This window comes from Pseudorasbora parva, chromosome 5, assembly GCF_024679245.1.
Source record: "Pseudorasbora parva isolate DD20220531a chromosome 5, ASM2467924v1, whole genome shotgun sequence".
In the NCBI taxonomy this organism is placed as follows: domain Eukaryota; kingdom Metazoa; phylum Chordata; class Actinopteri; order Cypriniformes; family Gobionidae; genus Pseudorasbora; species Pseudorasbora parva.
Genome location: NC_090176.1, coordinates 29,567,646 through 29,588,134, shown reverse-complemented (window position 1 = coordinate 29,588,134; position 20,489 = coordinate 29,567,646). Strand labels below are relative to the sequence as shown.

The window sequence follows — 20,489 nt, the reverse complement described above, 5'->3', positions numbered from 1 at the left end:
GACTCACCTCATTTAGCAATGACGCCCAATATGATTTCAGTTATTCAAACAATCAAATATTCAAAATATATACAAAATATGTACATCTCAAGACTCTAAAGCCTAAAAACACATATGCACTATTCAAAGGTTTGGGGTCGTTTTCATGTGTTTAAAAGAAGTCACTTATGTTCACCAAGGCTGCACTAATTTGATCCAAAATACAGAAAAATAATAATAATAGTGCTAAACACTTTAAAACTTTGTTTCTATTTGAATATACTGTATTTTAAAATGCAATTTCTGACTTTTCAGCATTATTACTCCAGTCTTTAATGTCACATGATCCATCAGAAATCATTCTAATATGCTAATTTGCTTGTTACACTAACAGTTGTGCCGCTTTATATTTTTGTGGAAATTGTGATAATTTTTTTTCATGACTCTGATCAAAAGAACCACATTTATTTGAAATAGAATTGTACAATACAAATCTTTTGTTACATTAAAAGTATTTGCCGTCACAAAATTTAATGTGTCCTTGCTGAATATTAAGTATTAATTTCTTAAAAAAATAAAAAATAAAAAATACCGACTCCAAACGTTTGAACATTGAACAACAAGAACTAAAATGTAAGACAAAAACGTCTTAAAGAAACAACCAAGAAGCTGAGAAAAACAACCCAAACTGTACATTTATTCCTTTTCAAATACAGGGTCATAAAAACCACAATGCCGTACAAAGTCCATTAGCAGCAGCAGCAGCACTGCACAGAATTCAACACAGAGAAGAGTCAAAGAGTCTAGAGCTAGACAAACAGAAGCAGCTGAGCCGTCACAGCAACCCATGCAGTCTCATTTAAGCCTTTAAAGTTATACAAACACGTTTTTGCATTTGGTACCTTTTTGAGAAATGAGGAAATAACTGCAAAATTATACCAAACAAAAGGTCCTGATGAGTCAATATGCCTTTAATATATGTCAAACTAGACGATGAAAGCAGTACCAATTATAACTCATGTGATTGCACCGATAAGGTTCAAAGTATTTTATATTTTGTGGAAATTATGTCAAGAGGCCTCAGTGACATCACTGTCTGCTCATTTACTAACGGCTACTTTTATCTGTGATGAGACGAGCAAGGTCATTCAATTATGCGAGATAAAGATCAGAACCTAAAATAGAATTAGAGGATCCAATTAGAAGAGACCAATTAGAATCAAGAGAAACCCTGCATACTGACCCTCACAGCAGTTAATTACATACAGCCACTACACTGATTACTCAATTACTGAACTCATACAAAATGTGTTAATAATTTAAAACCCTTCCTCAGCCCTTTATTACAGATCACTGATAGAACACATGAAGAAAATCTTCACGAAGATCCCATTATTTCTTATTGTTTGGTTTAGATTGGTCACATTTCTGTGGAATGATGCATATTACATTAATTAAAAAGTAGATTTGGTTCACTCCGTGTGTCATTTTATATTTCTGATTAACAGGAAATGAAAAAATTATTCATTAGTCCTATTCTGATCCCTCTCATAAGACAACAGAAAATGCTATAGATGGCGTTTTGGATAAAATAACACTGGAATCATTTATGACTGCACAGGATATTTAATCATTTTCAATAACACATCAACTTGAAAAGATTGTTGCTCTTAAAAAAAAACACTATTAACCAAAAGTTGCTGCTTTTTACATCCAACAGATTAATTAGCCCTTATGCTAATGATTAATATTTTTAACCTCACCGTACAAGACTTCTGTGCAAAGCAAAGCTATTGTTTTGCTTTAATGACACCTGGGCGTTCACTTAGGTGTCCTCATATTATCATCTGTAAATGATTTCTTTGAAGCAGACCTGGATTCCAGTAAATAAATTGCTGGTTATTGGCATGATTGGCATGAGGCAAGACCTCCATATCCATTTTGATTATTTTAGTTTTGTCATGCAAATTCTAGTAACTATACCACTTATACTGTTAATATGTGCATTATTCAAGAAGACCAACAAAACGTTCAGCGTTATGATTGCTGAAATTAAAAATAAAGGTTCCAAAAGGAGTTTTTCGCAGTGATAGCTTAGAAGAACCATTTTCGGTTCCCCAAAGAACATTTGCATTATCAATTCTTAAAAGCATATTTTAAGAATCTAAAAACCTTTTTTCCACAAATAAAGAACCTTTTGTTGAGTGGAAAGATTCTATGAATGTTAAAGTTTCTTCATGGAACCATCGATGCCAAAAAAGAACCTTGATTTTTAAGAGTGTTTCTGCAACAGGATTTAGAGGTGAAAGTGAGTGAGAACGTGGCTATTTGTCATTCCTTATTAAAGTGCTCAGTGTACCTCCTGCATGTTTGTAAAATGTCTGTTTAAAGATGGTTTCCATAGCATTATGCAAAGACTAATAAATATTATATTCACCAACTAATAAATTATACTTCCTCAAACATAAAAACATCAAGTTCCTATTTTAAAATGCACGTTGCTCTTACAAAAAATGTTTTGTGTTATGTATGGTTTCACCATAGCCATGTTAGGATGTAAGTATGTATGAAACTATCCATCACAAACCTTTTTTTGGTTTGTTTTTACAAATAAATTTTGCTCCGACTGAGACTGAGAAGAAGAAAAGAAAAAAAAAACAGGCAGTGTCCATTTTAAGACAGACTTTCTTAAGGGTGGCCATACCAAACTGCTCAATGTGCTTTCTAGGACAATAAATGATATAATGTGTTATTTGTGTGTTTTAGTGCATGTATGTTATTTAAACTCGCTCCAGCTGTAGGCCACAAACAGCATCACCAGACAGAAAACGTGCAGCAGACTTGAGCCAATCAGATCCCATATTTGCCAGGAAGGAGGTGGAGTCTGAGTGGACTCGGGGATAAGCTTCTTGACCTCTGTCTCTTTCTCCCTGCCACTCTCCACCTTTCCTTCCTTCTGCTTTTTTCCTGTGCTCTCCACCATGAGCAAGGCCGCGACCACAGCCCAGAGTGGACGCAGGTTACACTGCAGAACGTCATAAGCCGAACAGAGAGAGGACTGAGAGAGATTCAAAACATAGGGGGTGACAAAAAGAACCAGGAAGAGAAATAAGAGAAGAATAGAGAGAGGATGAAGTATAGGTGGAGGGAGAAACAAAGGGAAAATAAAACCAAATAAGAGGGGAAATGAGAAAAGGAGATCATCCGTTCGGCACCAGAGAAAGATAAGGAAGGTGATTAGACAGTGATAAAGGTAAAAGATAAAAGGCTTTGAGCTCAAAAAACGGTAAAAATTCTGGATCATTCTCAGAAAACAGTGCCATAATATGTGTGAAAAATGCATGTTCCCATGACAAGATAAAGAAAAGATACCAACCAGAAAAGTTGGTTTAAACTTCTTCCTACTCCTTTTTGAACATGGGAAATAGTTTTTTTTTTCTTTTCTTTTGAATTACCTAAAATAATATACAATCATTTTGGAAGCCTGTACGGAGAAGTGCATGTTCTTATTTATTTTAATTGTATTGTATACTGTATATGTAGGTATGTAAGCTTTATGTATGTGTGTGTGTGTATATATATATATATATATATATATATATATATATATATATATATATATATATATATATATATATAATTACATTGTTTAAAAAGGCGTTTTTCATCAATACCTCAGTCGATTTAAATGTCCTCATTCATCTCCATTACATGGGTTATACAGTATTCTGTTCAACCTGTTACACTGTGACATTTCCCTCTTTATACATACATAATTTCCTTAAATAGGTCAGAAAAAATATCTTTTGTATATGGTTAAAAAGGTATTAGTACCTTATTATTATATACTAGCATATTACTTCAGTTATTTCAATTTGCTCACACATATCGACATCGTAAATCTCAATAGTTTTGCTGTTCTATAGAAACAAGATATTATTTTTTTAGAAAAAAATTATTATTTGCTCAAAGGACAAGAACAAGATAATATAAGTTGGTGTGCCGCAAATACATTTGTTTTTCTTCAGAAATCATTCTAATATGCTGATTTGGTGCTTTTTTGTTGAAAGCTGTTGTGCTGCTATATTTAAAGATGTAATTATAAATGACTTTATTGTTACTTTTAATCAGTTTAATGTGTCCTTTCTGAATACACATTGATTTATTTTAAATAAATCATACTGACCCCACACTTTTAAGCAATTGTGTAAATAATAATGTTTGAAACTGTATACATTTCAAACTTTCTGTGACAAATGGTGGAAAGACTAAATCTAAATAATCTTTTTGACCTTAAAATAAAAACTATGTTTCTCAAACTTTCTCAAATTTTCAAGCACAAATGGCACCATTTCCCGAGAACGACCCTCTTAATGCCTTCTGAAAAAGAGAGTTTTCCGAGAGAGAGGTTTATTATCAGTCATTGTCTCTCTTTCAGAGGCTGGTGTGAGGTGTGCGGAGGCAGATGCTGTTAGCATGGTGGTTAGCAGAGCATGTGCAGTAGTGAGCGTATGCCAGGCACAAGTCAAGCGACAGTATAAAAAAAACTGAAAAGCAAGAGATTTGAAAAAGCCAGTAAAGAGCAGAGCAGGTCAAGCTAGACTAGTGTGTGACTCAACAACTACACTACATCTAAAGTAAGCTAATAATCAAAACAATTATATATAAACTTATATAATACCAGAATTTACCAAACAACCAAGGCTTGCCACATTATCCCTACACGTTAACAGAATGAACTAGCCTGTTTAACAGCATAAGCTACATGTAACAAGATAGCAAACACAAAGAGACACATAATGACAAAGTTAGCTGCCATGCAGACTTGCCACAAGCTATGAAACCTACAAGGTTCTTGTACAGCACACTAATCCAAACAGCCTGATATGAATGGCTTGGACCAAGCTCACCCCATAAAGACAACAACTGTGTTCCTACTAGAAAGGCCATATTTTGGTGGATTGGATGGCACAACCAATATAAACCTTTGCACAGTTTCAAGCAAGAATGTAAACCCTCACTTGATTCATGCACAGAAAAAAAAAAGAGATCCATCATATCAACAAACATTTTGTCCATGTTTTAAGGGAACATGGTCGTTGTGCTCATTGTGGCTAGTTTGGACAGGAACTAATTGCTTCTAGCTTTTATGCATTTAGGAAAATGTAATACGCAAATTGTTACACTGAATTAATTTTTAGTTTTATGGTCGATTTACACAGAAATTCATTCCACTCGTGTGTCATGGTCCATTGTCTGTTTATTAGTACACTAGAATCCTCTCAGTCACAGCTAGAAAAAAAACATGATCATTTATCAGAGAGCAGGTCAGAGCCATTAACAGGATGGAATTAAGCTCTGGAAATGAATGAAGCTTTAAGCCATGATGATACATCTTAATACCAGGACATAATGCAGAGAAAGTGCCTATTAATTCTGCTCTATGATCAGTTTTCCCCAAAATCTATTGACTAGAGAAGGTCCAGCAGGTTCTAAAGCTGCTAAACACAAGATTCCAAAATGCTTAAGGGCATGACTGATCATAGGCCAGTTTGAGGCAATCTCAGCTGCTTCAACCAATCAGATTAGGGGTGGCTGATGATCAAAATCAGTTATGCCATCAAGTTATAACATGTATTTACCAGAACCTGTTTTCAAGAAGCCCTGTGTGTACAGGTTCATTTTCAGAAAAAAAACTCATTTGAACTAATCAGGCAGGTTTCCCAGACGAGAGATTAAGATAAATCCTGATTTAAACAGGAAATGCAGTGGAAATTCCCATTAACAGTCAACTTCAATGACAGACTAGTTATTTCTGTAAAATGTATAGAATCAGAGTCACATTCACCAAATATGAATTAGATGACAGTCCCTCAAACAGCTATGTAGGAAATATGAATACAAGATGAGCTCCTTTTTACTTGAATAGGGGAAAGACTGTTAGTCAGTAATACATTGCAAATAAGCAATATAATTGGGGGAAAAAAGTATAATATTGTGCTTCTTTCATTCAGTAACACTAAAAATGTTTGATCTGTGATTGACTTCCTACATCGTCATATTGATCATTGTGGTTTTTCCCCATTCATTTTTCTACAAGTGGTCTCTCTCCTCCTCATTTTGCTGAAAGGACATGATTTTACACCACCAATACCAGTAAATGATTTTTTATTTTATTTAGGACAGTACACGAGAGTCTAGCGCAGCAAAACCCATACAAACAGTGGCCCTTGAAATACAGATTTAGTTTATTTGGCATTCACAAAAAATAATAATAATAAAATAAAAAAACATTCACCTGAGGGACTCCCATTTTTCTGCAGGCGTCTAGAAAGTTTTCAACGTTTCTGCGACATTTAGCCATGCTAAGCTTGGGCTGAAGGTTTTAATGAGTCCATGTAGAGATATCAACAAAAAAAGAGAGAGAGAGAAAAAAAGGTTAACAAACTTCAGTCAACACATACAGTTCTCTTTAAACTTTTGGGATATATATATATATATATATATATTTATATATATAATTTATATTTATCCAGAATGCATTAATCTAGATTGACAGTGAAGACATTTAAAAAGTTTCCATTTGATATACATGCTGTTCTTTTGAACATTATATGAATCAAATAATGCTGAAAAACTGAAAGCAGCACAACTGCTTTCAACATTGATAATAATAAGACATGCTTCATGAGCAACAAATCAGCATATTAGAATGATTCCTGAAGCATCATTAGACACCAGCCACATTTCCATTATCCTTCAAATTGCAAAAATGTAAATTGCGAATTGACAATATGCTCAATGGAAACGCGTCAATTCAGCAATCGTTTTTGATCGGCATTTAGAAAATATTGCAAAAGTTTTTTTGCGCAAATCTGTAATGGAATTGTGGCTAAGACTGGAGGAATTCAGCTTTGCCAAAAATTAAATAAAATTAAAAATACATTAAAATAGAAAACTGTTATTTCATTTATTACTGCTTATTTATATCAAATAAATGAGAATATATATTTTTTTAACAAACTTTTAAAAAAAAATTGCTGACCCCAAAAATTTAAACGGTTTTGTAAAGTGTTTTTGTGAATGTGTGGATAATTCAGAGATGGCTCACCACTGCAGGGGATGGTACGTGGATACTGGCCACTGAACGCGGCTGAATGTGATTGACTAAGTGACAAAGCACAACCCCATCCATGAGAGAGGAGCCCAGATCTTCAGGAAGAGCTACTTTTAGTCTGCTCTCAATACTCTGGCAAAATCAACATGATTTGGTAAGAAATAAAACATTTTCATCTGGTCATTGTACAGCTATTGTCAGTCAAGCTATACTAACCAACTAACTAATACAGTTAGTTAAAAGGCTAGCACGTAACATTATATACTTAGCTTCTGTGTGAGTGAGTGTGTTTCGTACCTCCCGTAGTTGCTCTATTAGCTCCAGCTCCTCTCTGAGCTGTTCCATCTTTCTCCTCATGGTGAACTGAGGATCCACTGATTCCAAAGTCTTGTGCGTCCTGAAAAACACTGTCACACAACTGAACCGTCATCAGTCTGCACATAGCATGTTATATCTCCTGTCTTACTCATAAAGAAAGACACTCTCATTTATTATATTTAAAGTCACATCCAACATGATATCCCAAAACTTTAAGTTACATATGCTGATTTTGACATGAAGAGGCTAAAACTAAATGTCTCTATTTTTGGCATTATGCTGCTTTTTAATGGAAAAATGGCTTTAATTGTCATTGTCAATCTTTATCACAGTGAACATCCTGAATTCTGAGGACACTGTCCATATTTGACTGCTCAAAGCCATTTTTATATGATATTTCCCCACAAGGGGGAGCACTGGACATGAGAGAGAGAGGAAGATTGAGGAGAGCACAAACGCTTCATTCCACACATATGAGTGTGCTTTTGTAGTTGCATAACTACTCATCCCGTGAAGAAATGAAAGGAAGAGGACAGTATGAAGGGAAGGGAACACTAAAAGGATGTTATTCCAGAACATTCTTCCCTCTTTTTGTTGTCTCACAGTTTAAAGCCCTGAAGCAATGTTTCTGTGCTTGGACATTGATGTAATGCAGCAAGCACATGCTAGACTTCTCTGGGCAGCATTAAAAATAAAAAAGCGTTTGTTTGTGTGTGTGTGTGTGTGTGTGTGTGTGCGTGTGTGTGCGTGTGTGTGTGTGTGTGTGTGTGTGTGTGTGTGTGTGTGTGTGTGTGTGTGTGTGTTTGTGTGTACCTACTTAACCATTTTTGGGACAAATAAATGTGAGCTAAATAGGACAAAATCCTTTTTATGTAAAAATTCAGAAAGGATAACTAGGAATATGTAAAAAAACAATAGAAGTCTGTGGAAAGTCCCAATGTAGCTGGCTAAATGTGTGTATGTGTGTGTGTGTGTGTGTGTGTGTGTGTGTGTGTGTGTGTGTGTGTGTGTAGAGAAAAGTCATTTCTTAAGTCACTTCTCATGGTTCAGGGGCGAGTCTGTGTTTTACAGCCTATTTACTTACTTAGAAGTGTGTATTTATTATGTTCAAACACTTTCATCTTATCTCTGCCAGCCTAGCATAGAAACACTGACTCAACCAATGGCGTGAGTATGGGGGTAGGCCATCTGTTTGTTCACCAATAGCAAACCGGGCTGTGTTTGGAGAAAGCTGTTTGAATTATTATTAATATATATATATTTTTTGAGCTAGTAGTGACAGTTAAAAAAAACTTTAGCTTTAAAGCAAAGTGTCTTCCTCTGGCATTTTCTTTGATTTCTATCTCACCATCGCTCTAAGAGCTGCACACATCAATCCAACCCAGGATTGGCAAGAATAAGGCTCATTCTCGCTTTTACTGTTACATTGTGTGCTAGAGACAGTGAGCATTCTAGAATGTTATCAACAAACTTGCATGTCAAAGAAAGAAACAACACAAGAATATCTGACGTCTAACAGGAAGTTATAAATTCTACAAGTTCTCTACAATTACTCATCTTTTGGACAGAAATAAACCTAGAACACCACATCATTTGCAAAGTACATGTTTGCCTTATTATCTGGTTATGATTTTAACTACCCCAAAGATTGTAGTACACTCAGTTGTTCCGTGACAATTCACAGATTTTCCCTAAAATTGGTTGTAAAAGGCAGCAGATTCCATCTATGTCTCCTCATAATATAAAGTTCAGTAGTACCCAATAGTATAACGCTTTTCATTAGTAAAATGTTCTTTTTTTCTATGACTTGACTACCTCTTTCCCTCTAGTAAGACGAAGAGCAAGTATGCATGTCTCCTGGCAGTTTTTCATCCTCTGAAAGCATTTCCACTTAAATGGAGGTCTGATTTTCCCTCTGGGGCCATTATCTAATGCTTCAAAATAGCAGATCTATAAATACACACATCTCCATTTAAAGCCACTGGGCCACCCCAAATTTCAGCTCGACCACATCCCCTCTCTCAATCCGGCGTTTTAAAAAGACCCGTTAACGCTACACCACAAACCTCAGATTTTTCATACAAAACAATGTCAGTACATTTGACTATTTTTACTGAGCTTAAAGGGATCATTCACTCTCAAATAAAAAAATATACAGTGCCTTTCGAAAGTATTCGGCCCCCTTGAACTTTTCGACCTTTTGCCACAATTCAGGCTTCAAACATAAAGATATAAAACTGTAATTTTTTTGTGAAGAATCACAAACAAGTGGGGCGCAATCATGAAGTGGAATTACTTTTTTAACAAATCAAAAACTGAAAACTTGGGCGTGCAAAATTATTCAGCCCCCTTAAGTTAATACTTTGTAGTGCCACCTTTTGCTGCGATTACAGCTGTAAGTCTCTTGGGGTATGTCTCTATCAGTTTTGCACATCAAGAGATGCCCATTCCTCCTTGCAGAACAGCTCGAGCTCAGTGAGGTTGGATGGAGAGCGTTTGTGAACAGCAGTTTTCAGTTGATTCCACAGATTCTCGATTGGATTCAGGTCTGGACTTTGACTTGGCCATTCTAACACCTGGATATGTTTATTTTTGAACCATTCCAGTGTAGATTTTGCTTTATGTTTTGGATCATTGTCTTGTTGGAAGACAAATCTCCATCCCAGTCTCAGGTCTTTTGCAGACTCCATCAGGTTTTCTTCCAGAATGGTCCTGTATTTGGCTTCATCCATCTTCCCATCAATTTTAACCATCTTCCCTGTCCCTGCTGAAGAAAAGCAGGCCCAAACCATGATGCTGCCACCACCATGTTTGACAGTGGGGATGGTGTGTTCAGGGTGATAAGCTGTGCTGCTTTAACGTCAAACATAACGTTTTGCATTGTTGCCAAAAAGTTCAATTTTGGTTTCATCTGACCAGATCACCTTCCACATGTTTGTTGTGTCTCCCAGGTGGCTTGTGGCAAACTTTAAACAACACTTTTTATGGATATCTTTAAGAAATTCTTCTTGCCACTCTTCCATAAAGGCCAGATTTGTGCAGTATACAACTGATTATTGTCCTTTGGACAGAGTCTCCCACCTCAGCTGTAGATCTCTGCAGTTCATCCGGAGTGATCATGGGCATCTTGGCTGCATCTCTGATCAGTCTTCTCCTTGTATGAGCTGAGTGTTTAGAGGGACGGCCAGGTCTTGGTAGATTTGCAGTGGTCTGATACTCATTATATTTGATCTAGTTATTTTTTAGACTTTAATGTGAATGTTATCTGTATGCACCGGGGTCTGAGAGTAACACAATTTCGATTCTCTGTATATATGTACTGTACATGTGGAAATTGACAATAAAGCAGACTTGAACTTGAACTCCTTCCATTTCAATATTATCGCTTGCACAGTGCTCCTTGGGATGTTTAAAGTTCGGGAAATCTTTTTTATCCAAATCCGGTTTTAAACTTCTCCACAACAGTATCTCGGACCTGTCTGGTGTGTTCCTTGTTCTTCATGATGCTCTCTGCGCTTTAAATGGACCGCTGACACTATCACAGTGCAGGTGCATTTATACGGAGACTTGATTACACACAGGTGGATTCTATTTATCATCATTAATCATTTAGGTCAACATTGGATCATTCAGAGATCCTCACTGAACTTCTGGAGAGAGTTTGCTGCACTGAAAGGGGCCGAATAATTTTGCTAAAATTTTTTTTTTTTTTTTTTTTTTGTTAAAAAAGTTGAAATATCCAATAAATTTCATTCCACTTCATGATTGTGTCCCACTTGTTGTTGATTCTTCACAAAAAAATACAGTTTTATATCTTTATGTTTGAAGGCTGAAATGTGGCAAAAGGTCGCAAAGTTCAAGGGGGCCAAATACTTTCGCAAGGCACTGTATTCTCATTTCCTGACATGTATGTGATTCCAACCCAGTATGGCTTTATTTCTTCTGTGGAACATAAAAAAAACTGAGTAATGTCTGTAATTTTTATGTATATAAAATGGAAGCGAATGTTCATCACCATGGTTTGGTCACCAATATTCTTCAAACTTCTTTTGTGTTCTGCAGAAGAAAGAAAGTCATACAGGTTTGGAACGACATCAGAATTTTAACTTTTGGGTGAACTAACCCTTTGATAGGAAGCTTGTGCTAACAAGGGAATAATTATTTAAATAATTTCTTGCACAACTGTCAAAAAGATGCCAAATTATCTTGAAAGTGAAAGTGAAATGCTGGTCAGTGGGCTGAAGCATTCAGCCATCTCAGACTACAAGCCTGTCTTTTCTAAAAATCAAAACTCAAGCATTAAAAGAGACAAAAATGAAATTAATGCTTGCCCAAGCAAAATCTGCTGCCACCATGCTAGGGTGCTGTGGGTTGCCAGAGCGTTGCAATGCAGTTGAGTGTTGCAAGGCAGTTGGTAAAGTGTTCTGGATGTTATTAGGCATTGCTATGTGGTAGCTCGAGTGTTGGGTACTAGGGCATGGCTAGGGTGTTCTGGGTGGTATAACACCCTGTAGCGCAAACAGTGCAGAGCGAGTTTTATACTATTTTTATATTTAGGGTTTATGCTGTCTATATATTTCTATGATAATTACTCAATGCCTTAGCAACCAAAGAAAGAAAAAAAGAAAGAAAGAAAAGAAAGAAAAATATAAAAAAATATATAAATTATAATATATTATAAAGAAGAATAAAAATGTCGAAAAGAAAACACAAAGAGACTAACTGCAACGTATGTGACTGCACAGGACGATACATTGAGCCGACCTACCACTGCTTGATATGTCTCCTTCAGCTGGTCTAGGGGACGTGTCTCTATCGGTGGGCAGGGCCTGTGTAAGTGGGAGGGGACAGGGCGGAGTCGAGCATGGCATAGAGGGCGAAGCTAGATGCAGGTATCGGCATAAAGGGCAGTGCCAGTAAGAGGAGGAGCCAAACAAGGGATTTTCATTGGAAAACCACAGGAAACAAGCAGGGGTTTCAGGTATCAGTCAGAAAATGAGAGGGTGCCAAGCAACAGGAGTTTGTGTAATAAGAGCAGACACGCAGGCAAGCAGCAGTTCGGGGAAACAGGTAAATAAAGGGAAGAAATGGAAACAGGAAGATATGCAGAGTGAAAGGGACACGTAAATACAGCACAACACAAAAGAGAAATATTAAAAACAAAAGAACAGTATTTCAGTACCAGTTTGTTGGCATGCTGTTAATGCATGCACCTGGTACAAATTACTATTATTTATGTTAACTGACAGGGCATGATAATGCTGTTAATGTTAGACATAAATAACAGATCAAAGATAATTATGCAAATGCTAGCTTAGATGTTAGAGGGGGAAGCAACAAGAAGCCTCTAGGCAGCTAAACAAACAGCTACATCAATTAAACTGCATCCAGATGAAGTAAAGCTAGATGTTTGGTGTATGTTTTTAACCGTATACATTAATAATGAAGGGTGTATGTGAAATATAAAACATTTCTGTGTAAATAAAAAGAAAATACAGGATATATTCAGTTGCCATGTACTGATTTCTTAACCAGATGCAGTTTAGCCCTCAAAGCCAAGAGAATAATAATAAACAGCAGTATGGATGGATAAAAAGCCTGACTATAATACTGCATGACAGTTATGAGCTTGACAGGATAACAGGTACTGGCCACAGGTAAAAGGATCTTTATACACAAACACTTCCTCCCTCTTACTACTGAAATCTGCTGATAATAATGAGAGAGCCCAAAATGTGCACCATTCTCTAAAGTGCAAAGCCACCCATGCCAACCAGCGCATTGGCACCATTTGTGTTAGTAAAACAACACTGCTCTCACCTGATCTGGGCTTCAGACCAAAGGGAGGTGAGCTCAGTGTGGGGCTGGAAACTGGGGTTGTGTCTTCATTCTGGTACATGACACAAACACACTCAGCACAAATGCACTGAACCAAGTAAAATTCAGTTTTAGAAGTGTAAAGTGCACCTTATAATCAGAGCAAAGCCATGGTAACATTAAACTGAGAGTCAACAAAAAGACTTACGTCGGTAACTTGGTTCTCACAACTATCACCTGATCCTTCCTGGCCAATCACGTCGCCCTACGGGTAAGAAAAAAACAGACTGTGGGATTCTTGATATGATGTCAGATGTTAACACACAAGCTCTTTAGACATAGTGAAACAATGCATCACTGTTCTCTGACTCGATACAATATGAATGCCCTTCTCAGTCTGTTTGTTTTTCCTATTCCATTAGATTAGAAAGATAATTGCACAGTTCTCAATCCCCATGAGTAAATTTACTTTAAATATATCATTTTAATTCAGTCTATAAGGTCATCCAGACTACATTATGGACTAAAAGTAAATATACCAATATGCTGTAATCAACATTCCACAATAAAAACTAAAAAAACAAATGCATCCAACACCACAAATATTACAAATATTGCATATTAAGTAAAAAGCAGGCCTAGATACAAATGTGTAATGTGGAGGGAGGGGGGATCTGCAGAATTATGGATTTAAACATGGTAAAAACTGCTAAACAGAGCCTGGAATACTTGAGCAGATGCAAATGAGCACAGTCAAATTCCAGTGTTACTGTGAACTTTTCATCAGTGCATATTATTGCAAATAAAAAATAAAGAAATTGTATTTGTTGTTATAACATTGAAGGGATAGTCCACCCAAAAGTTAAAATTCTGTCATCATTTACTCACCCTCATGTTGTTCCAAACAGTGTTGGGGAGGAACTAATTACATGTAACTAGATTACGTGATTTGATTACAAAATAAATGCAACTGTAATCAAAATAATCACAAAATAATTAAATAATTACAGTTAATTGTTACAGAAAAATGTTAAGTGATGTTAATGTTAATCTATGTTAATTGATGTTATTGGCAGACGTTGAGTTTAAAGACCATTTAGTAAAGCGATGCTATTCTGATGCTTTTGATTTTTGTTCTCGTTTGAATTTGCAGAACAGCACGTCTGCCAATGAAATCAATCCACATTGCCGCTGAAAGCTTAAAGCAGTCTGAGAGTTGCCAACATGGCAAATGATAAAAAGGCTTTCAGCGCTGGACATTAGAAAAGTAATTAAAACGTTATCAAATGTAATCAGTTAATTTACTTTAATAAAGTTATTGAAATAGTTACACTACTTATTACATTTTAAATAGGGTTTCTTGAAATCTGTAACCTATTACATTTCCAAAGTAGCCTCAACAAAACACTGGTTGCAAAACTATGATTTACTTTCTTGTGCAGAACAGAAAAGAAAGTCATTCAGTTTTGGAATGATGAGAGTGAGAAAAGGATATAACACTGACCAATAGGAAATATACTATTTTAGCACTGTTTTAGCAATCTGGTGTCTCACATTGTGGTATGGAGCACCCATTTTATGATCCAGTCACTTGTAGATGAATAAAATCAAGTCCAGCCCAACAGCCCAACTCGCTGAACAGCATTTTTCACTCCAATATATGACAGATGACAAAAGTAAAAAAAGAGAATGAGTATTCTCATTGATTTTAATGAGCGAACATGCAGGGGCGGCATAGAACTTATGAATGGCAGTCGTTCCAATTCTGCAAAAATCTGCTCAGCTTCATTAGAAGCTCTGTGCTCACAGATTCTGCGTGGGTCTGCTGAGAATGAGCTGCACGTTTACAATAACAGAACTACAGCAAGAATGAGGTCACCACAGCACAAACAAAAAGCACATATGTGACAGCTACATCGGAACCACTTCTTTGGGTAATTTGGTACAAAGTGCACTGCATACGAATGACAAACACATTTGCTCCAAATGATGAATCATTTCTCAGAAAGCAGCTGCATTTGTTATAACAATGTCCCCACTTGACTTGCAGAAGTTGCCCAAGTGTTCACCGGTCAAACAGGCTGTATCTATAGGCTGGATGGCAGGACTGTCAGATTACCTGTTGTGCCATGTGCAGGGCATACTGTTGGCATGCGAGCTGGGCCTCGAGCCGGGCCCGTTCTAGAATGTACTGTCTCTTCCTCTGGAACTCCCAGCATTCTCCAGGAGCCGCCTTTAATGACAATCACTGCTCTTAAGACCATCACACTACGGTTTACCAACCACAGCACACATCACACCGGTAAAAACAGCCCTTGGAGTCTATAACTATCCTTGCCTGTAACTATAACATACAAGCTAGATGCTACCAGGCTAACCAGAACTTTTGCACACCATGACTACAGTTAAATATTGTTTTATATTTAATAATAGTCAACACTCTTATCATCTAAATAATCAGATGACAACACAGGAAACTATTCACACAAACAACAACACAAAACAAAACACATTGATAGACCACTGCACACCGAAAGCACAACATATACTACCATTCATAAGTTTGTGGTCAGATCGATTTTTTGGGGGGTGAGAGAAATTAATATTACTTAGCAAGGAGGCATTAAATTGATCAAAAGTGAAAGTAGAGACATGCATACTGTTACTATAAAAAATATTTCAAATAAAGTATTTTTTTGATCTTTCTATTTATCAAAGTATTTTTTTTTGTATGTATCAGTTTCTAAAAAAATATCATGCGGCACAACTGTTTTCAACACATTTCTTGAGCACCAAATCAGCAAATTATAATGGTTTCTGAAGGTGACACTAAAGACTAAAATTCAAGAATCAATTAAAATAAAGTAATTAAATTAAAATAGAAAACAGCATTTTTTTTTTTTTTTACAATATTACTGGTTTTACTGTATTTGTGATCAAATAAGTGCAGTCCTGGTAAGCATAAGAGAAAAACATAAAAGGAAATCATACCAACCACAAACCTTTGAAGGGTAGTGTTAGTTCTTCAAACCACAAAGCGCTTTGTAATCAGAGAGGCTGCTTTAAGTTCATCATTTTCTTTCATTTAGTTCAGTTTAAGTAAAGGGAATATATTTTTGCAAAAGCTCTCGAATGAAGGAAAAACTAGCAACTTTTGATATTATAAACCTAAACACATAACTGACATCATGTCACATAAACATTCTAAAAGACAATCCTCCTGGGAAACAGAAACGGGTCGACCTTCAACAATAGCCCACTGATCTCAGAGGAACTCTAGAGAAACACTGCAGTCTACAGAGTCACTATAAAGAGGAACGGAACAGGACGTTATGTTTATCAATTACATAACTTAGACACATATGTACTGGCGTTTTACCTTAGGTGTCGCCTGACTCTCATCACTCTCTTGGCCACTGCACAAAGACAAAGTTGGTGAAAACTTTAACAGGCAAAGCAGCATTTGAATTTACTAGTTTGTATTTACTGTGAAACATTTAAGCTGTGACGCTAAAGTCACTTACTTGAGTGATTCGTCTACTGTAACCATTTCCACAGGGTAAAGCTTAATACCAGAGAGATCAGCCGAGTTTATGTTAACCCTTCGCATAAACACAAAAGAATCAGGCCAATTTTATTTGTATGTTGTATGTCTTGACTCTTGAGTTAAAAAAAACAGCAAATTCAAATATGTTTTTATCTACTGAGACCACCAACATGCATGTTGTTTGTGGCAGTTCATGGAATGATAAGTTATGATCCGTTACCAATGCTGAACTCAAAGAAATCCATCAGATATTAACAGTCAGTGACTTTTCCAATATTAATTAAATATAGAACTCATATGAATATCACACAATGCTGACTTGCGACAGGATGAAAAAAAGAGTGATTAACATCCCAGCCATCACCTATTGACTTACCTGTTAGGATCCTGTAGCATCTCCACAGCTTCCTTAAGCTGATTGATCATATTGACCTTTGACCTGTTGGACACAGTAACATGGTATATATGGATATATTTTAACTAGTGAGCAAATTTAGAGAAGGCAAGAGTCAGTGAGAATAGACAGATACAGAGAGATACAGGTGTAAAAACTTTTTAAAAAAGTACCTATAAACCTATAAATATACAGATATAAACATACGTTTGTTCTGAAGCCCAGTTGGTGTCTTCGTCTATCCTGAGGGGTTCATCGAAGTCAGCACCTCGACCCTTCAAACACACACACACACACACACACACACACACACACACACACACACACACACACACACACACACACACACACACACACACACACACACACACACACACACACACACACATCAACTACAGCTGCAAACTCAGTCACATGACTACAAACTAAAGGCCTGATTTGCTTGAATTTAAATTCAACCAGATCAGCCACTGGCTGTTTGAGAGGGTGATTCAGACACATGGGAATACACACACCCCTTTATACGCACAATGTCCCTCTAGATGTAGATTACTTCACTGGGGAACTGCTAATGCACAAATAAACACTGTCTGCTCTGCGCCAATCCTATGATGTAATGAGATGTTATCAGATAAACTAACAGTTACTGGAACATAGAACATTATGCCAAGAGAGGCAGATTAAAAATATGAGAAGAAAAGAATGGAATGAAGGGAAATAAGGCAGATAAAGACAGGAATGAGAGAACTAAAAGATCAATATTGTATTGAAGAAAAGGACATTTAATATACTCCAACCAGGGCTCAAACTAGAACACTTTAACTATCAAGAGAAACAGCCAACATTAAATACATATTAAAACTAGTACAAAACCCCCAAAAAACAAACAAACAAAAAAACAGATCAAAACTGTTTTAAACCAGATCAGCCCACAATATTCAGTAAAGTGGGGCAATTTCTCATGAATCTTTCAGGGGGAAAAAACAATGACAGAAAAACCTTAAAGGGATAGTTCACCCAAAAATGAAAATTTTATGTTTATCTGCTTACCCCCAGGGCATCCAAGATGTAGGTGACTTTATTTCTTCAGTAGATCACAAATGAAGATTTTTAACTCCAACCGTTGCAGATCAGTGTATGAAAATTGATCTGAGTAAAAAAACATGCACATCCATAGTGTGCCATAGCACTAATCCATAGTGCAAAATCACTTCCGGTAAGTGAGATCAATGTACACGTTATGGTGCAGAGATACACGTGAGAGATCACTTCCGGCGCTTAGGTAAACTACGCCATGACGTGCACATTGTACATTGACCTCACTTACCATACAGTAAGTGATCGTGCACTGAAGGCTCTTGGACATAGTGGTATTTTAGAGGTAAAAAAATGAGTCGTCACAAGCTGCAGGGTTTAATATGGATTTGTATGTGCATGTTTTTTTTACTCTCATAGTTCTCATACTCTCATGTGTTATCATTCACATGCATTATTTGGCTGACAGACTGCAACAGTTGGAGATAAAAATCTTAATTTGTGGTCTACTGTAGAAAGTCACCTATATCTTGAATGGCCCAGGGGTAAGTATTAAATTTTCATTTTTGTGTGAACTATCCCTTTAATGAACGTCAAGTTTCACGTGTCTCTTTTCCATTTAGAGCAGTGTTTCTCAACCAGGGGCCTCAGCAAACTTCCAATGGGGCCTCAAGATTACTTAAAATTATTTAAAATAAGCTAAAACTGCCAATCAAGATATAAGTGACATAGTTCAACACATCAAAGACTACTACTCTTTGAAAAACCAGGATTCACACAGTCTAGGTAAACGTGCATATATGATGATATATGAGCCTAACTTTGTGAGATTTTTAGACCTGGAAAAGTCCAAATTATTTATATGTGAATAAAGCTGCATTGGTATTTTTATATAATTTTATTTCTAGTTATGCTGTAGAATATTTTATATTTTCTTCTTATTAATCCTTATTCAGTAAGTATCAACCAACTAGAAAAGCCATGGAGACTTTGAATATTGATATAGAGAATGGAAGGCACTTGGTGCCAGCGCTGGTGTCAATCAATTAAGCTATAGATATGAATACATTTGTAACAGAGCATAGAAAAGAGTAATTTTGATAATGCTTACTTTGATATAGTTGACGAATGGAGAGCTAAGTGCAGAGTCTCGATAACTCAGATGTTCCTTAAGAGATTCCGACGGACTTCGGTCTGCTACAAGACACACATAAACATGGATAAATTATTATAACTGACTATGATAAAGCTTTTTTACAGACACTAAATGTATTCCTTAACAAAGGAATTAAAGTGCAGAATTCACTGCCCACAACTCACAGTTACCTACCAATGCAAATTACTTTCTGTAATGATTTTTTTGTTCAAAAATAAGACAAAACTGACATTATGTCATAAATTGCAATCAATAGAACTTAATATTGGAACCCTGCAACATTCCTCATACTGAAAACAAACAAGATCAAATTCAGTCTTCTAGAATGAACTGCACACATGTACACACAAAGTGGACGTAACAAGTAAATCTTCTTGAAAGCTTAAAGAGTAAATGACTCTCCCATCAGCTTAGCAGTCACACACACACTTTTCCTCTCTTCCTGCAATGTTCTCAGTTTTCATCTCCTCCTCCCTTAATTCTCCTTATGTGCTGACACTGACTTCCTAGCCAGTATCACACTTCCTGTCCGGGACCCTCCCATGGGCATAACCTGCACACACTCGGAGGCTGTCTAAAGTCTCACAGCAATGTTGTGTCAGCCCAGTAAGAGGATGTTCTTTTTACAGGCCTTTAATATCCTGTCCACACATGTGAGACGTGTTTGTGTGTGTGAGCAGCACCTGTCAGGGCGCTGATGTGTTCACTGGAGTCGTCTTTGCTCAAGCCCTCCTCCTCTGTGATGTTGGTCATAGGCACATTCAAGCTGAGACTGTCTTCATCTGAAGGCTGAAACATAAAAAAACAACATCTAAAACAACTGAACTGAAAGTGAAATCCCATTATGCCAATACTTGCCATATACTAGCACACGCAACACTACACTGCATTCTATTCACTTTTACTAATCACTAATTTCAGCCTTAAAATAATAGGCAGTATTTTTACATTTATTATCCATTTTATATTTTATTTAAAGGATGATGACAAAATAACAGTCAATCAGAGAATAGTTAATATTTAACACAGAGCAGGATTTTGTGAGCAGGATTTTGGACCAATGCAATTGTACTATAGGCATGGCTACTAAGCATTACACTACAGAGAAACCTAAACACTGATGTAA

At 36.4% G+C, this 20,489-nt stretch overlaps 1 protein-coding gene across 1 annotated transcript; it reads right to left on the bottom strand.

Annotated features, from left to right (window-relative positions):
- Positions 1-649: 649 nt before the first annotated feature.
- On the bottom strand, positions 650-20,148 carry lrch1 (leucine-rich repeats and calponin homology (CH) domain containing 1). Its single transcript, XM_067443820.1, has 14 exons — positions 20,047-20,148; positions 19,319-19,404; positions 17,380-17,447; positions 17,155-17,217; positions 16,756-16,833; positions 16,611-16,647; positions 15,351-15,464; positions 13,440-13,496; positions 13,235-13,304; positions 12,183-12,296; positions 7,394-7,503; positions 7,091-7,228; positions 6,278-6,355; positions 650-3,037 (listed from the first exon to the last, which is right to left on the bottom strand). Exons 1-14 carry the CDS (start codon positions 20,114-20,116, stop codon positions 2,756-2,758), a joined length of 1,365 nt encoding a protein of 454 aa, XP_067299921.1. The 5' UTR covers positions 20,117-20,148; the 3' UTR covers positions 650-2,755.
- Positions 20,149-20,489: the final 341 nt, after the last annotated feature.

Excerpts from the sequence above, each read along its gene's own strand:
- lrch1 (XM_067443820.1), bottom strand. The coding sequence starts at position 20,116 with ATGACCAACATCACAGAGGAGGAGGGCTTGAGCAAAGACGACTCCAGT. Across the intron at positions 15,465-16,610 it reads AGAGTCAGGCGACACCTAAG|GCGGCTCCTGGAGAATGCTG; the intron begins GTAAAACGCCAG and ends TTGTCATTAAAG. Across the intron at positions 7,504-12,182 it reads AGGAGACATATCAAGCAGTG|TGTTTTTCAGGACGCACAAG; the intron begins GTAGGTCGGCTC and ends GTTGTGTGACAG.